Source organism: Equus quagga, chromosome 17 (assembly GCF_021613505.1).
Source record: "Equus quagga isolate Etosha38 chromosome 17, UCLA_HA_Equagga_1.0, whole genome shotgun sequence".
NCBI lineage: Eukaryota > Metazoa > Chordata > Mammalia > Perissodactyla > Equidae > Equus > Equus quagga.
The window spans coordinates 14,237,490-14,256,464 of record NC_060283.1 but is presented as its reverse complement, the minus strand read 5'-3'; the positions used below and the strand labels follow the sequence as shown (position 1 = coordinate 14,256,464).

Below are 18,975 nucleotides of genomic sequence, written 5' to 3'. Positions count from 1 at the left end.
ATTCTTACAGGAGATAGACTTAAGAGTAGTCTCCACTCCACCTTTCTTGACTTATATATACATTCTAACATTGAACATTGGAGCATAGATTAAATAAACACACAGGGACCCCTGTTACATGGGAAAAATGTTTAACGAGGAAAATAGGTAAATTTTTACGGCAAATATGAGAATAAGACATATTAGGTAAAGTGAAATATCCTTATGAACATTTTTCTTTTTTAAATTAATTTTCTTTCTTTTATTGCAGTGACATTGGTTTATAACATTATATAAGTTTCAAGTGTACATCATTGTATTTCAATTTCTGTGTAGATTACATCATGCTCACCACTCAAAGATTAATTACAACCCATCATCATACACACATGCCTGATCAACCCTCTTGCTCTCCTCCCTCCCTGCTTTCCTTCTGGTAACCACCAATCCAATCTCTGTCTCTATGTATTTGCTGTTGTTTTTATCTTCTATTTATGAGTGAGATTATATGGCCCTTGATTTTCCCCCACTGACTTATTTCCCTTAGCATAATACCCTCAAAGTCCATCCATGTTGTCACAAATGGCCAGATTTCATAATTTTTTATGGCTGAGTAGTATTTCATTCTGTATGTATACCACATCTTCTTTATCCATTGGTCCCTTGATGGGAAGCTTGGTTGCTTCCAAGTCTTGCATATTGTGAGTAATGCTGCAATCAACATAGGGGTGCATATATCTTTACACATTTGTGTTTTCATGTTCTTTGGATAAATATCCAGCAGTGGAATAACTAGATCATATGGTAGTTCTAGTCTTAATTTTTTGATGAATCTCCATACTGTTTTCAACAGTGGCTGTACCAGTTTGCACTCCACCAGCAGTGTATGAGAGTTCCCTTTTCTCCACATCCTCTCCAAAACTTATTTCATGTCTTGTTACCTATAGCCATTCTGACCTGGGTGAAGTGATATCTCATTGTAGTTTTGATTTGCATTTCCCTAATAGTTAATGATGTTGAACATCTTTTCATGTGCCTGTTGGCCATCTGTGTATCTTCTTTGGAGAAATCTGTTCAGATCTTTTGCCCATTTTTAAATTGGGTTCTTTTTGTTGTTGTTGTTGAGATGTATGAGTTCTTTGTATATTTTGGATATTAACTCCTTATCTGATATATGGTTTGCAAATATCTTCTCCCAATTGTTAGGTTGTCTTTTCGTTTTGTTGATGGTTCCCTTTGCTGTGTGGAAGCTTTTTAGTTCGTTGCAGTCCCATTTGCTTATTTTTTCTTTTGTTTCCCTTGCCCTGTCAGACATGGTACTTGAAAATATGCTGCTCAGACTGATGTCAAAGAGTGTACTCCCTCTGTTTTCTTCTAGAAATTTCATGGTTTCAGGTCTTACATTCAAGTCTTTAATCCATTTTGAGTTCATTTTTGTGCATGATGTAAGATAATGGTCTACTTTCATTATTTTGCATGTGGCTGTCCAGTTTTCCCAACACTGTTTATTGAAGAGACTCTCCTTTCTCCATTGTATGCTTTTGGTTCCCTTGTTGAATATTAGCTGTTCATAAATGTGTGGCTTTATTTCTTGGCTCTTGATTCTATTCCATTGATCTGTGTTTCTGTTTTTGTGCCAGTACCACTCTGTTTTGCTTACTATAGCTTTGTAGTATATTTTGAATTAGGGAGTGTGATACCTCCAGCTTTGTTCTTTTTCCTCAGGATTCCTTTGGCCATTCGGGGTCTTTTGTTGTTCCATATAAATTTTAGCGTTCTTTGTTCTATTTCTGTGAAAAACGTAGTCAGAACTATGATAGGGATTGCGTTGAATCTGTAGATTGCTTTAGGAAGTACAGACGTTCCATTTTTTAAATTTTTAAAAAATTTTCGGATGTACATCATATTTCGAATTCTGTGTACATTACATCATGTTCACCACCTGAAAACTAATTATAGTGCATCCCCTCACATGTGAGCCTAATCAACCCTTTTGCCATTCCCCTATGGTAACCACCAATCCAATCTCCAATGCTATGTGTTTTTTTGTGGTTATTTTTATCTTCTACTTATGATTGAGATCATATGGTATCTGACTTTCTCCCTCTGACTTATTTCACTCAGCATAATACCCTCATTTTAACTATGTTAATTCTTCCAATCCAAGAGCACAGAATTTCTTTCCATTTCTTTGTATCTTCTTCAATTTCTTTCAACAGTGTTTTACAGTTTTCAGTGTACAGATCTTTCACCTCTTTGGTTAAGCTTATTCCTAGGTATTTTATTCTTTTTGTTGCAGTTGTAAATGGGATTGTATTCTTAATTTCTCTTTCGGCTACTTCGTTGTTAGTGTATAGAAATGCAACTGATTTTTGTTTGTTGATTTTGTATGCTGTGACTTGACTATATCTATTTATTATTTCTAAAAGGTTTTTAGTGGATTCTTTAAGGTTTTCTATATATAAAATCATGTCATCTGAAAATAGTGACAGTTTCACTTCTTGTTTTCCAATTTGGATCCCTCTTATTTCTATTTCTTGCCTGATTGCTCTGACTAGGACTTCCAATACTATATTAAATACGAGTGGTGAAAGTGGGCATCCTGGTCTGGTTCCTCTTCCTAGAGGGATAGCTTTCAGTTTTTCTCCATTGAGAATGATATTAGCTATGGGTTTCTCATATATACCTTTACTATGTTGAGGTATTTTTCTTCTAAACCCATTTTATTTAGAGTGTTCATCATAAATGGACGGTGTATCTTGTCAAATGCTTTCTCTGCATCTATTGAGATGATCATGTGATTTTTATTCTTTATTTTGTTAATGTGGTGCATCATGTTGATTGATTTGTGGATGAACCATCCCTGCATCCCTGAAATAATAATTGATCATGATGTATGATCTTTCTAATGTATTGTTGTATTTGATTTCCTAGTACTTTTGTTGAGGATTTTTGCATCAATGTTCATCAGTGATACTGGCCTATAATTTTCTTTTTTTGTGTTGTCATGTCTGGTTTTGGTATCAAGATAATGCTGGTTTTGTAGAATGAGTTAGGAAGCCTCCCCTCCTCAATTTTTTTTTGAAGAGTTTGAGAAGGATAGGTATTAAGTCCCCTTTGAATGTTTAGTAGAATTCCCCGGGGCATCCATCTGGTCCTGGACTTTTATTTTTTGGGAGGTTTTTGCGTACTGTTTTGATCTCCTTACTGGTGATTGGTCTATTCAAATTCTCTACTACTTCTTGATCCAGTTTTGGAAGGTTGTAAGATTCTAAGAATTTATCTATTTCTTCTAGATTATCCAATTTTTTGACGTATAGCTTTTCATAGTATTCTCTTATAATCTTTTCTAATTCTGAGGTGTTCATTGTAATTTCTCCTATTTCTTTTCAGATTTTATTTATTTGAGCCTTTTCTCCTTTTTCTTGGTGAGTCTAGCTAAAGGTTTCTCAATTTTGTTTATCTTTTCAAAGAACCAGTTCTTGGTTTCATTGATTTTGTCTTTTTTTTCATCTCTATTTCATTTATTTACGCTCTGATTTTTGTTATTTCCTTCCTTCTGCTGCTTTTTGGATTTATTTTTTCTTCTTTTCCCAGTTTATTTAGGTGCACTGTTAGATTATTTATTTAGAATCTTTCATCGTTGTTGAAGTAGGCTTGAATTGCTGTAAATTTCCCTCTTAGCACCACTTTTGTTGTATCCCACAACTTTTAACTTGTTGTATTGTAATTTTCATTTGTCTCCAGGTATTTTTTAATTTCTCCATTGATTTCTTCACTGACTCAATCGTTGTTCAGTAGCATTTTATTTAATCTCCACCTATTTGTGGCTTTTCTAATTTTCTTCCCGTAGTTGATTTCCAGTTTCATACATTTGTTGTCAGAAAATATGCTTGGTGTTATTTCGATCTTCTTAAATTTATTGAGACTTGTTTTGTGGCCTAATTTGTGACCACTCCTGGAGAATGTTCCATATGCTTTTGAAAAGAAAGTGTATTTTGTGGGTTTTGGACGGAATATTCTATGTATATCTACTAAGTCCATCTGATCTAATGTGTTGTTTAAGGCCAATGTTTCCTTATTGATCTTCTGTCTGGATGATCTATCCATTGGTGTAAGTGAAGTTTTACAGTCCCCTACCACTATCATGCTACTGTGTATTTCTCCTTTTATGTCTGTTAGTAATTGCTTTACATATTTAGGTGCTCCTATATTTGGTGCATAGGTATTTACAACTGTTATGTCCTCTTGTTGGATTGTTCCCTTTATCATTATGTATTGCCCTCTTTTTCTCTTGTTACAGTATTTGTTTTAAACTCTATTTTGTCTGATATAAGGATTGTCACCCCAGCTTTCTTTTCTTTGCCATTTGCATGGAGCATCTTTTTCCATCCCTTCACTTTCAGTTTGTGAGTGTCTTTAGGTCAGAAGTGTGTTTCTTGTGTGCAGCATATATACGGATCTTGTTTTTTATCTAATCGTCCACCCAATGCCTTTTGATTGGAGCATTTAGTTCATTGACATTTAAAGTAGCTAGTGAAAAGAATGTACTTACTGCTATTTTCTTACTTTTTTATGGGTATTTTAGTAGTTCTTCTCTGTTTCTTCTTTTCTTTCTTTCTTCCCTTGTGTTTTGATGGATTTCTTTAGTGTTATGTTTGACCTCCTTTCTCTTAATTTTTTGTATATTTATTACAATTTCTGGTTTGTGATTACCATGAGCTTCATGTATAATAACCTAGGTCTTTAGTAATCTATATTAAGTTGATGGTTTATTATATGGACCTCTTGTTAAAAAGCTCTACTCTTTACTCTTTATCTCCCCTCCTCCCACATTTTACGTTTTTGATACCATAGCTGACTTCCTCTTTTTTTTTTTTTTGCACGTGTATCTGTTACCCTCTTATCATGGAAACAGATGATTTTAGTACTTTTGTCATTTGATCTTCATATTAGCTTCATAGGTGATTTATCTCCTACTTTTACTGTATGTTTGTCTTTATCAGCGATTTTATTTCTTTTTTGGGATAATTTTCTTATTCCTACCTGTGGTCATCTATTTTCCACTTAAGTAAGTCCCTCTGGCATTTCTTGTGAGGCTAGTTTCTTGTGGGCAAACTCCTTTAGTTTTTGCTTCTCTGGGAAACTCTATCTCACCTTCCATTCTGAATGATAACCTTCCCAGGTAGGGTATTTTTGGCTGTAGGTTTTTTCCTTTCAGGACTTTAATATATTGTGCCACTCGCTTCTAGCCTATAAGGTTTCTGCTGAGAAGTCAGCTGATAGCCTTATTGGATTTCCTTCGTATGTAACTTGCTGCCTTTCTTTATCTTTAATTCTTGACATTTTGATTATAATGTGCCTTGGTGTAGGACTTTTTGGGTTTATCTTGTCTGGTGATCTCTGTGCTTTCTATGCCCAGATGTCTGTTTCCTTCTTTGGGTTAAGAAAGATTTTAGCTTTTATTTCTTCAAATAAATTCTCTGCCCCTTTATCTCTCTCTTCTCCTTCTGGGACACCTATAATACTAATATTAGTGCACTTATTGTCCCAGAGGTCTCTTACACTGTCTTCATTCTTTTTAATTATTTTTTGTTTTATCTGTTCAGCTTGGGTGATTTCTTCTAGTCTTTCATCCAGTTCACTGCTCTGTTCTCCTTTATTGTCTACTCTGCTTTTGAGTCCCTCTAGTGAATTTTACATTTCCTGTGTTGTATTCTTCATTTCTGATTGGTTCTTTTTTTAATATTTTCCAATTCTTTGTTGAAGTTCTCACTAAATCCATCTATTCTTCTCCAAGATCAGTAAGCATCCTTACGACTCTTAGTTTGAACTCTTTTTCAGGTAGATTGTTTATTTCTGTTTCATTTAGTTCTTTTTCTGAGGCTTTGTCCAGTTCCCTTACTTGGAATGTATTCCTTTACCTCCTCTTCTTGGCTCTTTCTCTGTGCTTTTATCTGTGTATTAGGGAGGTTAGCTATGTCTCCCAATCTTAGAGAGGTGGCCTTACACAAGAGATGCCTTATGAGGCCCATTAGTGTCCTTCCCTCTTGTCACCGGTTCCAAATATTCTAGGCATGTCTCCTGTGTGGGCTGCATGTTTCCTTCTGTTATGGCATTGTTGCTCCTGCTTCAGGTGCCTAGGGAGGCTAGGCTGTCCCCCTGACCAGTTGGTTGTAGTGCTCAGCTGCATGTGGCTACTATGGATCCTTCAGTCACTTTATTAGGCATGGGAAGCCCCAGCACAGTTGGTTGCAAGGTCTAATAGCATATTCCTGTTGCAGTTTTCTGTTAAGTGAGTAGGACTCTAGTCTGGCTGGTTGCTAGGCTCAGGGTCTTACAACTGCTGTATGCCTCTGGCCTTCCATGCTGTTGTCAGCTCTCTCAGGATTGCAGCTCAGTGGGGCCAGCCCCAGGCATGCAAGTACCCAGTTTTTTCAGGCTTTTGAAGGTGGGGCCAATCCCCTATGTGGCTATTTGAGAAGCACAAGTCTACTGCAGCTGACAAGCCCCACCACTCACAGGGTCACACAGCCCATCAACACATTCCTGCCCCATGTGCACTCCCCAACCCACTGAAGTGGATGCCATCACCTCACTGCCACAAAAGCTCCACACCCTCCACCAATGCAGGCCCAGCCTTTGCACATGCTCTGTCTCACAGAGGTGGACCCACCCACCTGGCCACAGAGGTTCCAGGCACCCTGCCTATGGGAAAACCCTAGTTGCCCAAGGGCCTGCTGTTGGTTAGGGCCAGGCCATAGGGTGGGCTGCCTGCCCTGGCTGAACTGGATTAAACTGGGTGTGGCAAACTTCTGGGCTAACAGGCCAAGGGAAGAACTTCAATGGCATCTGCCAGTGTCTGTGTCAGCACACCTGTACTAGATCACAATAATGGCTGCCACCAATGTTTCAGACCCTGGAGAGGTGGTCCCACCCCGGGGAGGTCTCACTTCTCACTAAGATGCACCCAGAACCTATCAAGTGAGTCTCTTTTCACAAAAGAACTGTGCATCTTTCTTTCTGGTAATTTTACCTTACTTTCCAAAAGGGGTGAATTTGTCCATGGGCCCTTTAAGAACAGGCTTTTTTCCCTTTGTGTCAGATAACTTTTCTGGGGATATTCTGCACTGTAGTTAATAGCCAGCAAAGCCAGATATTATGACTCTTGTCTTGGTTGTGCTGATTCCAAAAGCTGCTTATTATGGTAACACTCCCCTGCTCAGATCCCCCTCTCTCTAGGGAAGGCTTCATACCTTAGGATTGCTCCAAGCTGGCTGTGAAGTGCCATGGCTCAGACATGGCTTTTTTGGCTCCAGGAAGGAATTTCTGCCTCTTCCATCTCAGTCAGCATCTTCCTTTGTTGTGGAGGTTTTTCTTAAATCCAGTTTTTGCTTCTCTCTCAGGGGTAATTGTTCCAACTGTAGGTATAAGTTTGTTGTGTCCATGGAAAGAGGTGAGTTCAGAGTCTGCCTATGCTGCCATCTTGACCTGAACATTTTTCATCTGAGGCACTATTCAAGGAGTCAGTACCACTGCTCCTAAGGAGGAAGCTTCAAAGATAATAAAGTTGCTTCAGAGGAAACATAAATCTTTCAATATGGGGCCTATAGTTCCTTTGTCCCCACTTTTAGAGTTTTACAGTTTCAGAGAAATTTTAGAAAATATGAGTGAACTGTAACAACTAAGGATATTAGGAACAGAGCATTAACAAAAGCACAGATTGTAGCAAATGAAATATAAATCTTTCATTTATGTGTAAGAGTTTCACTGTTGTCACATGCTCAGGTACCTCTTCCAAGTCCCCCTAAACCTTCAGAGAGTTTCCACAGTTCCTTTGATACCAATGGCCTTTTTCAGGGCACCTTTGACATCCTTGTTCCTGAGGGTATAAATCAGGGGGTTGAGTAAGGGAGTGACAAAAGTGTAAACAAGGGCAAACTGGCGGTCCTCATCTACTGAGGAGCGGGATTGAGGATGAAGGTAGACCAGGGCACAGAAGCCGTACTGCAGCAAGACCACAGTGAGGTGGGAGGAGCATGTGGAGAAGGCCCGGCGGCGGCCCTCAGCAGAAGGGATGCGCAGGATGGCAGAGGTGATGAACACATAGGAGACACAGATAAGTAGGAAGGGGACAGTCAGAACAAGAATACTCACAACATAGAGGACAGCCTGGTGCACGTGGATGTCAGCACAGGCCAGCTGCAAGACTGGAGGCACATCACAGAGGAAGTGGTTGATTTCCTGGTGGTGCCCACAGAAGGGCAGGGTGAAGATTAAGGATGTGAGCTGCAGGGAGAGGAAGAGGGCCAGGCCCAGGGCACTGGCCACCATCTGGACGCACAGCTTCTGGGTCATGATGAGGGTGTAGTGTAGTGGGTGGCAGATGGTCACATAACGATCATATGCCATGATTGCCAAGAGAAAACAGTCAGCAGCACCAAGTGTGAGAAAAAAGAACATTTGAGCTCCACAGCCAGCCAGTGGAATGGGCTTCCAGGCCCCTAAAATGTTAGAAAGCATCAAAGGCACCACAACGGTGGTGTAGCTGATTTCTATAAAGGACAAGTTGGACAGGAAGAAATACATTGCAGTGCGGAGGGAGGTGTGTGTGCACACCACCCAGATGATGGCTGTGTTGCCACAGAGGATCATCAAGTAGAGGAAGAGGAAGAGGAGGAAGAGGAGAACCTGAAATTCAGGGACAGTGGTGAATACACGGAACACAAATTCAGTGGGGCCAGATTGGTTGAGAACAGGGCTCCTAGAAAACACGTCTCCTGCAAAAGAAGAGAAAGTGCTGAAACTTTCTTTGCTGAGTAGTTTTATCGATTGAAGAAAATAAAAGATTGTAAGTTTTGTTTCTAATATGAGAATTACCTAATTGTCATCAAGATTGTAACAATAATAAAAGAAATGGAATAGTAGCCCTTAGAATTCTTCATATGTGTGTTCCTGAAAACAAAGAAATAGATTTCTAAAAAGTCTTTAAACATCAGTCTTTAACTCTAAGTTCACAGTTGCTAGTTCTTTGCTTTTGCAAAAGATTCATAGTCGTATAATTGTAGACATTTATTTTACAGATGAAACTTTGAATGATGGAATTCTTCATATTAATCTGGATGTTGTGGTTTTACAGAGGACTGAGCACACATCTTTATTCCAATGTTATCCTGACATATGCCACTTATATATTTTCCCTCATTAGAGTAGTTTCTGTAAGGCTTCAACTGTCAACCCAAACTTTAGGGTTCAAATGTACTGACTGGTAAAAACATTGGATGCATGGTAGGCAGAAACAAGAGTGGAGCTGGCTGAGATAACGAAAGATGATGAGGAAACTACACATCCATCGGAGGACAAAAAGAAAGAAAAACTAACCACTTTCCACAAAGTCACCACTTTCTGGCAGATTTGGATGTAAAATATACTTTTTATGATACAAAAATTCAGGAGACAATGGATTACTACCCAAAGTATTTTAAGAAAAATAAATCATGATTAAGAGATCTTATGCCCAATCAAGTTGTCATCCATGTATAAAAATATCAAAAAGAATTTTTCAGATTTGCAAAGGATCTGGAATTGTATTGTCTACATCCATGCTGAAACAATAACTCAATAACTCAAATAACCAAATTTGTTAAAAAATTAATCAAAATAGGGGCTGGCCCCATGGCCAAGTGGTTAAGTTCACGCGTTCCGCTGCAGGCGGCCCAGTGTTTCGTTGGTTCGAATCCTGGGCATGGACATAGCACTGCTCATCAAACCACGCTGAGGCAGCATCCCACATGCCACAACTAGAAGGACCCACAACGAAGAATATATAACTATGTACTGGAGGCTTTTGGGAGAAAAAGGAAAAAATAAAATCTTTTAAAAAATTAATCAAAATAAAAATTAAATGTTGAGTATTTTGTGATATAAAAGTAGTGAGAATTAAAGCATAGTAAGACACAGTTATGTCTAAATGATTATTTCAACTATCGTTTTATAAAGAACAGAAATTCAAATATAATTCTTGAGAAATTCATTATGAAAAATAATTCTTAATAGTAATCAGATCTAAATCTCAACTGATATAAAAATGTGAGAAGAGAGTAAGAGAAAGGAGAGAAAGGTAAAATTGTTTTAATTTCCTCAAACTATGTAAAAAACTATTCAGTATAAACCACATTATTATTTAGATGTGGATAATTAGAGAAAAGTTTATTCTTTTTATACGTAAACATTTAATATTAATTGCTTTGATATTAAGCTCAAATAGATATATTTTTCCAAATATATAATATAAATACATACGATATATCTTTCCCAATGATTTAAGAGAAAAATGAAAGAATGAAGCTATAATTAAAAAAAAGAACAAAAATGAATGAGAAATTATATAGAACAAAAATCTTTAAAAAAATGTCGGAAGCAGGAAGAAACCTATCAATTAAGACAATGATCATAAGTGGGCATGTATCACCTAGTAAAATATAAAGATGTTCAGATTGAGTTAGGAAACAAAGAGAGATTTTCAAGAGGCAAGAAGCATAGTGCTTTATAAAACCTATCACTCCTTTCATCCAAAATTTTTCTGGAAATGCTAAAATAGGAAATAAACCACAATGCCCAATCGAAATAAGATGACAGACATCTGATCGTCCCTATGAAAACTCTAAGGCAGCCAACTGAGAAGTTGTTAGAACTAATAAGGAAATGTCTTAAGATGGTCAATAGTTAACTCTCTACTTAACCACCTTGTTCTCCTTTCTGTCTGTAAAATATACTGTGAGTGTCCACAGCACACTGAAGTCTAGGTGAGTAGTTTTCATTACTGTACCTCTGAGCACTTTAGATTCCCTCCAGTGGAAGTTTTTGCTTATCAAGTCAGTTTTGTTTGTTTCCAATTGTGAAGAAGCCAAGTATACTTGAAACTGTTAAAATTAATAAAATAGTGTATGAAATAATGAACTCTGAATGTGAAAAAGGATTTTTCCAATGCAAATCAATTTAATGGTTTGGAAATATTTCATAAAAGTGAGTTGCAAACAAGTAATAATTTACTGATGAATTAGCTAAGATGGGCACAACTGCTGTGTATGTTTGAGGGAAAAAAATCATAAAAAGATTATGTAGCATGCATTTTTTTCAGAAATGTGTTTACATTTTCATTCCATGTTAGACATTGATATTGCAAATTGTTTACGATGATTTGTGAGTATGGTTCACATAAGGAAGACTTCAGTTTGCAATAGTCAGCCAACCAAAAGCATACACACGGAAAAGGCTTGGCATATATAAGAAGGCTGGGGGGGATGCGCAATTATATGTTTTAAGTTAAATTAAGATTTTAAGGAATATGTATATTTTAAAACTAATTTCCTTGTAACTGTCCTTTTAATTAACTGATCAAGCATTGGCCCAAGTAGCTTTGGGTAAAAGGACTTTTACTTTACATAGAACAACAGCTTTTCTCCATACCAGCAATAACTACCTAGAACATTCTAATTCAAATAGCCATGCCAATATAAAATATCAATAAATGTAATGTAATCTTTTTCTTAAAGATCGGCCTTGAGCTAATATCTGTTGCCAATCTTTTTTCTTCTTCTTCTTCTCAAAGCCCCCCAGCACATAATTTTATATTCTAGTAATAGGTCCTCCTAGTTCTGCTACGTGAGACGCCGCCTCAGCATGGCTTGATGAGCCATGTTAGGTCGACACCTATGACCTGAACCCCTGAAACCCTGGGCCTCTGAAGTGGAGTGCGCGAACTTTACCCTTGGCCACAGGGCCGGCCCCATAACGTAATCTTAAGACAAATTTAAGGCATTGTTATAGGTTTTTCTAGGATGTGAAAACTCAATATTTTAAAAAATGGCATGTGTCTTAAAAATAATGCATCTAGTTGGTGCAAATCTGCTAAAAATCCCAAGAGAATTTCAGTGTGTGTTTGTGTCTCCATGTACTTCATAATGTGATTTTACAGTTTATTCGGAAGAATAACCAAGTAAGAATAAATAAATGTTCAAAAAACAACAAGGATGAGGTTTGCATTAAATATTAAATTGTAGCATAATTATATGTCGTAAAAATTATATCAATTCAAAAATAAGTTCAGGAATAGAGAGAGAATTCAATAAAACATAAAATACTCATGAATATCTGAGTCTGCAACATGTGATACAGTCAAGGCAGCATATCAGAGTGATTAAGAGCATGTTTTCTGCCATCAGACTGCTCAAGTTCAAAGTTATCTTGGACAGTTTACATAAAATCTCTATACTTCAATTTGCTCGTTTATAACATAAGAATGTCAATAAATGCACTTTCTTTATAGGGTTTCTGTGATGATATAGTGAAAATTAATGAAAGGCGCTTAGTATAGTGCCCATCCCTATAAACATTCACTAAATGTTAGTGCTTACTATTTTTCAAATACCCATAGTATGGAATGATGGACTAATATTCATTTTGACATTAATTTTCTAATTTACCATATACTGAATTTATTTTGGATGGCCAAAAAGTTTACATTCTTAAAATCATAAAGGAATTAGAATTAATTAGAGCAAAACTAAGAACTCAACCCAGCAAGATTAGTTATTAGAGGTCGGGTCTACCCTATACTCTTGGATTCTCGGATTTTGCTCTTTTAATCTGTGTTGACTGCTTTGCAACTTAGTCAAGATGTTGCAAAGACCTACACAGAAAAGACAGTTTAGTTGGAACAATTCTGTTGGAGTGACTTACACAAACACTCAAACTCTGTCTGGATGTATATTTATAGGAGAGTGCAGGCAATCTCCTATGAAATGTGATTTGAGGAGCTTCAGAAAATCTCTACTGCCCCATATAGGCCCCCTAAAGGCACTGACTGTGAAGGAAATTCTTGAGTTTATTCCTATGAGAAAGTGCACAAGCTTTAAGGTCCTTCCATTTATGTTTGAATCCTGCCTCTGCCACATGGCAGCTCTCTGGCCTTGGGAAATTTACTTAGTCAATAAGTAAACCTACAAATCTCAGTTACCTTAGCTGACAGTTTGCAGGGTTGGTGTGAATGTTAACAAAAATGTACACAGAATTGTGCTGTGTTGTGCCTACCTCTTTTGTTCCCCTAAACTTTTTTTTATTGTAAAATGCACATAACACAAAATTTACCATTTTAACCATTTTTAAATGTATAGCTCAATGATATTAAGTACCTTCATATTTTTGTGCAGCTATCATCACCATTATTTCCAGAAATCTTTTCATCTTGCAAAAGTGAAACTCTATACCATTAAACAAATCCCCATTTCCTCCTCCTTCCAGCCCCTGGAAACTGCCATTCTACCTTCTCTGTCTGTGATTTCTACTACTTTCTGTATCACATATAAGTAGAATCATACGGTGTTTGTCTCTTTGTGACTCGCTTATTTCACTTAGTGTATCTAGTTTTTCATAGGGGTTCATCTCTTCCCAGTCCTCTACCCTCTGCAATTCCTTGAATATTATCTTGTCTTTCTTGAAATCATGGAAAGTCCTTCAGCCTGCATGACTTTTACTTCTTTTCTTCTTAGCTAATTTCTACAGGTTTCAGCTCAGCAATCAATTATCCAGGAAGCATTCCTGATTCTCACCGTCTGTGCACCTGTGGATAAGGTGCTTTTCCTATGAATTATTGTAGAATTGTGACTATTTCTCAGTTACAAGACTGTTATGCCTGAATCAGGCTAAGCACTGTCCAGCAGGCAAGGAAGCTAGCTAGCACTTATCAACCACCTGCTATATGCTGAAATCTTAGTCTCAGCTCCAGGGGAGAATATTAAAAACTTATTTTAAAAAGTGGTCATTGTCCTCAATCATGTAAGGGAGACCTGACATTTAACATAATTTGGGAAAAACTCTTCTAAGTGAGGATTTCCTATATAATCTTTTTAGAATACTAAAGCTGTAAAATGCTCCTCCCCCACATAGAAAGAAAGATACATAGATAAATAGATAGATAGATAGATAGATAGATAGATAGATAGACAGACAGATAGATGCCAGATAGAAAGGTTTCTGAGTACCTTACCCAGAAGCATTTTTGCAGCTAATGTTTTTGCTACATAACTAATTGGCTATAAGGCAATTTTGCTGTAAAAGATAAAATAACTGGTTGACAGTTTGGTTTGAAAGTTTGGTTTCAACTAGGAAATGCATTGATAAAACTTACTGGAAGTGTGAAATAAGAGAGTGTAAAACCAGATTGCATATTATACTAGAAAATGATAATATATCAGTTTGCAAATCCTTTGGTGAGCCAGTTCTCTCTCCTACCCATCAAAACCAAAAGTTCACCTAGAGGTGGCTAGTCATTCACAACAGTCTTCAAGAGCATTAATTATTGATTCTTCAGCTAATTTAGATACAAAAATTTGTTCTCTAATGCCATCTTTACCAAATTTATCCTGCAATGTTAGAAGTTGGAGGCAAAGAAAAAACAAAGCTTCTCTTCCTCTCCCCCTGCCCCACCAAAAAAGAAATGGTTATATAATTCCTGATGTGCATAAGTTTCTTGAAAATGGTGACAATGTTTTGCTATTTAATAGTGGAGAACATGATGTGGACAGAATTTTGGTATTTGCCACAGAATCTGGCTTAGATGATTTGGTGAAATATAGGGACTGGGCATGTGATGGAACGTTTAAATGCAGTCCAGATACGTAGTACGTGTTTCATTAGGTTCTTTTTAATGTCTCTCTTTTATTTACTTTTTAAATTATTTTATCTTTTATGGCAAAATTGTCTTATGGCCAATTCATTATGTGGTGAAAATGTTTGAGGCAAAAATGCTTGTGGCAAAGATGTTTAAGGCAAAGATATTTATGGACAAAATACCAAGCATGAATATATATATATACACACATATGTTCATAAATAGATATATTCATAGACACATAGATGTAGGCATACATAGTCAAGCACATTTGGGAAACATTAAATATTCATTTTGCGTGTGCGTGTGTGTGTGAGGAATATTGACCCTCAGCTAACATCTGTTGCCAGTCTTCCTCCACTTTGTATGTGGGTCACTGTCACAGCAAGGCTTGATAAGTGGTATAGGTCTATACCCGGGGTCCAAACCTGCAAACCCCAGGCCGTTGAAGTGGAGCATGGGAACTTAACCACTACACAACCAGGCTGGTCCCTAAATATTCACTTTTTGATTCACAATGGAGATTAAAAAACTCTGAGACTCTGAGAATTAAAAGACTCTGAGAATCCCGATGTGAAGAAGTATGTATAAATTTAACCTTTCAAAATTTTTCATGAAACTCTAGGGTTCATGAAAGCCTCCTTAGATGCCTTGGAAAACATATTCAAATATACTAATAATGGCTTATGTCATAATGTGCAGGTGCTCATCTAAGCTCTCCACAGGTATTAGTCCAGTTGCACCTCCTAACTAAATCATGGGGCAGATAACATTTTCTGTCTATTTTACAGATAAGGAACTGAGGTCCCAAAAGTAACTAGTCTGAGATTAAACAGCTAGTCAGTGGTGGAGTCATAATTCAAGCTCAAGCATTTTGGATCTAGAAAAGAAAGACCTACGTTTGGGCCCTGGCTTGACTACTTCCTAGTTATATGATGTTGGACAAGCCACATCTAAGCCTCATTTTCCTCATCTGGGAAATATGGATAACCACACTCAATCTAAAAAGTCATGTGATTTATTCAACCCTTCTTGCACGTACTTGAAAATTCTCCCTACACTCTAAAGTAAGAATTGGAAAACTTTTTCTATAAAGATCAGATAGGAAACATTTTAGGCATTGTAGGCCACTTTGGTTCTTTGTATATTGTGTATCTTCCTCTCCCCCTCCCTTCTTTTCTCCCTGTCTCCCTTCCTCTTCCTTCTTCCCTCTCCTCCTTCCTCCAGTTGCCCCTCCCCCTTCTCTTTCTCACTTCTGCCCTCCCTTCCCCACTCTCTTTGTTTCATTCTTTTCTCTTAAAGTATAAAATACATTCTTAGTTCAAGGGCTGCACAAAAAGAGACTGAATTTGGTCTGTAGGTCTAGTTTCCCTACTCTCGCTCTAAAGTATTATACACAGTAATTTAAGATCAATAAGGAAAAAGAATATCCAATTTATTTTTAAAGAGTAAAGTCTCTGAAGATGTTTCCTTACCTCTTTCAATTCACTGTGTTCCATCAGCCATCAAAGAAAATTCAGAAAGGCAAAATATTTGTTTTTCTGAAACACTAATAGTTCCTGCCATAGATGATTAAGTGAGCTCTCCCAGAATGCTTTTTGACTCTATGTATCCTATTCTTTAAGGATGAAATGAAATAAGGATACATGGGCTCCAGATGAGTAGAATCCCCTAGAAATGAAAAGTGACCAGTAGGTGATGTTCTCATAGTATCTCGATGTAGATGGGAAAGGGTGTGCTGGTGTTCAGGAAGAGTCTGCTTTTAGAAAGCTGTCCTTGGGATAGGGTAAGATAAAGATACAAGGAGAGTAGGGACATTATGGAAATATCCTCAGCCAGAGTCCTACGTGGGAGGACCAGACTCCTCTTCTGCATTATTTTCTTTACTCAGAGGCCTTTCTTGCCTGATTTAGCCAGATAAGTTAGTGCCTTATAGGATGTCTTAAAATAATGGGTCCCAGAGAGGAGGAATTTCCCCAGTGGTCTTTCTTAAACCAAATTCAACTAAAAAACAATTTGGAGGAAGTTTCCTGGGTTGATCAACTGTGAAAAAGTTATTAGGCAACTTTTCACAAGAGGATCACAGACAACTGCTCTCTGGGAACTATAGGATGGTGTCCACATTCCTACCAACAGGAACCTATGGATGGATTCTAGCAAATCCAATCAATGGGAAATATTCATGCCAGGTCAAGGCTTCCAGAGGTGTAAAGTGCATTGAAATGATCCTAGCCTGGGCAATTAGGAATGCAAATTTTAGGTTGAGCTTTGTCACTTAAATGCTAAGTTACCTCTGGCAAATTTTGAAGATTTATTTATTTATTTGTTATTTGTTTTTTACTGTTTTTAATTTTTTTCTTGTGAGGAAGATTTGTCCTGAGTTAACATCTGTTGCTAATCCTCTTTTTTTTTTTTTCGCTTGAGGAAGATTAGCCCTGCACTAACATCTCCCCCTACTTTGCAGATGGGCTGCCTCCACAGCATGGCTGATGAGTGGAGTAGGCCTGTATCTGGGATCTTATCCTGTGAACCTGGGATGGCCTAAGTGGAGGGCATGGAACTTTAACTGCTCAGCCATGGGGTTGGCCTTCTGAAGATTTTTATATTTGAGTTTCCTCATCTATACTATGAGTGGTTAGACTAGATGATGTTCATGATCCCTTCTAACCTCAGAACTCTATGATTTCTACTTCTCTCTCAAGAAATAGAAAATATATTAGAGAATTGTATCCCCTACATCACTTTTAGCTTTCTCCTTTCCCCTGTCAATCGTATTTATATTTCTCTCTGTTATGCCCTGCCTCCTTCCTGTGCTGATAACTATAATTTTAACTCTCCCAGCCAGGTTGCTCTATTTGCTCCTCCTTAGTTACCTCTTTTCAATTTCATGTACCATTTTCCCCCTGATACTGCTAACAGAATATCCATTTTCTCCTCTCCTTCTAATCCTGTAACTCCTTGCAAACCTTCCACCTAAGTTCGGGTTATGATAGATTTTCCTGTCCTGGGAAACATATTAAAAAAAAAAAGCACATGAACTTGAATATTTTTGTTACAATAGTCAATCAAGAGAGTCTTCCTCTGATTTAGGGATAATATAGATGACTCATATATGAATCAAGTTCATGTAGAGGTTAACTAAGAACACATTCTCCTTGTCATTCATTGAAACACAGTTTCTTTAATATCCTAGAATATCCATAACACTTTTTTTTTGGTGAGGAAGATTGGCCCTGAGCTAGCATCTGTGCCAATCTTCCTCTATTTTGCATGTAAGAGGCCACCACAGCATGGTTTGATGAGTGGTATGTAGGTCCATGCCTGGGATCCCAACCTGTGAACCCTGGACCACCTAAGCAGAGCATGTGAACTTAACCACTATGCCACCAGGTTGGCCCCTCCATAACACTTTTAAAACAACATAATTATGTTCATCAGCAGTTATAAGGACCAAACTATCTTGTTTGGTAGTGTAAAATCTACCTGGTTGTAAGGGATCTATACAAAAATAGTCCAGAATGTGTAGTATTTATGATAAACCAAGCATTCATTGTTAGGTCTCTAGATAAATTTTGAACCATGACAATAGAGGAAATCCCCTAGGAAGTGAGTGGTGATAAAGCAAAGGGGAGGTCCAGGGACTAAGCTGTGGGCCATACCAACATTTCAGGTTTGGGAAGATGTGGAGGGTGAAGTAAGTGAGGTGAGCAGGTTTTAAGATAAGATAAAAAGCAAGAGTATATTGATGTAAATATCATTATATAGTAACAATTCTCAAATATGTAGCTTTGCCCCAAACCTGTCTCCTGAAATTTGGAAATGCATATCACCTTCTTCCTCCAATCTCCGTGTCTAATTTTAATTTGGTATGTCAGTTAGCACTTGATTTTCCTTACTAACGTTCTCCTCTTGCCATTTCTCCCCTCTGACATGAGTGACAATTCCTTGCATGAGTCACCTTTCTTTTCCACCTCTACACCCACACCATCAGCAAATCCTTTCAGCTCCACATTCCCAAAGGATCCAGAATGTGACTTTCTCCTACGTCCACCTCTACAGCTCTCATCCAGGCTACCATCATCTATCTGTAGCTTGGATTTCTGCAGCTTTTTCTTTGTTTTCATTTGTTTTCTAAATTATTATTTTAATTTATTTCTTATTGCAGTAACATTGGTTTATAATATTATATAATTTCAGGTGTACATCATAATATATTTTGAATTCTGTGTAGATTCCATCATGTTCACCACCCAAAGACTAATTACAATCCATCACCACGCACATGTGCCTAATCACCCCTTACACCCTCCTCCCTTCTCCCTTCC

At 37.4% G+C, this 18,975-nt stretch overlaps 1 protein-coding gene across 1 annotated transcript; it reads right to left on the bottom strand.

The window, feature by feature from the left end:
* Positions 1–7,794: 7,794 nt before the first annotated feature.
* LOC124229067 (olfactory receptor 10Q1-like) lies at positions 7,795–18,774 on the bottom strand. The gene is made up of 2 exons (XM_046644182.1): positions 18,609–18,774; positions 7,795–8,759 (listed from the first exon to the last, which is right to left on the bottom strand). Exons 1-2 carry the CDS (start codon positions 18,772–18,774, stop codon positions 7,795–7,797), a joined length of 1,131 nt encoding a protein of 376 aa, XP_046500138.1.
* Positions 18,775–18,975: the final 201 nt, after the last annotated feature.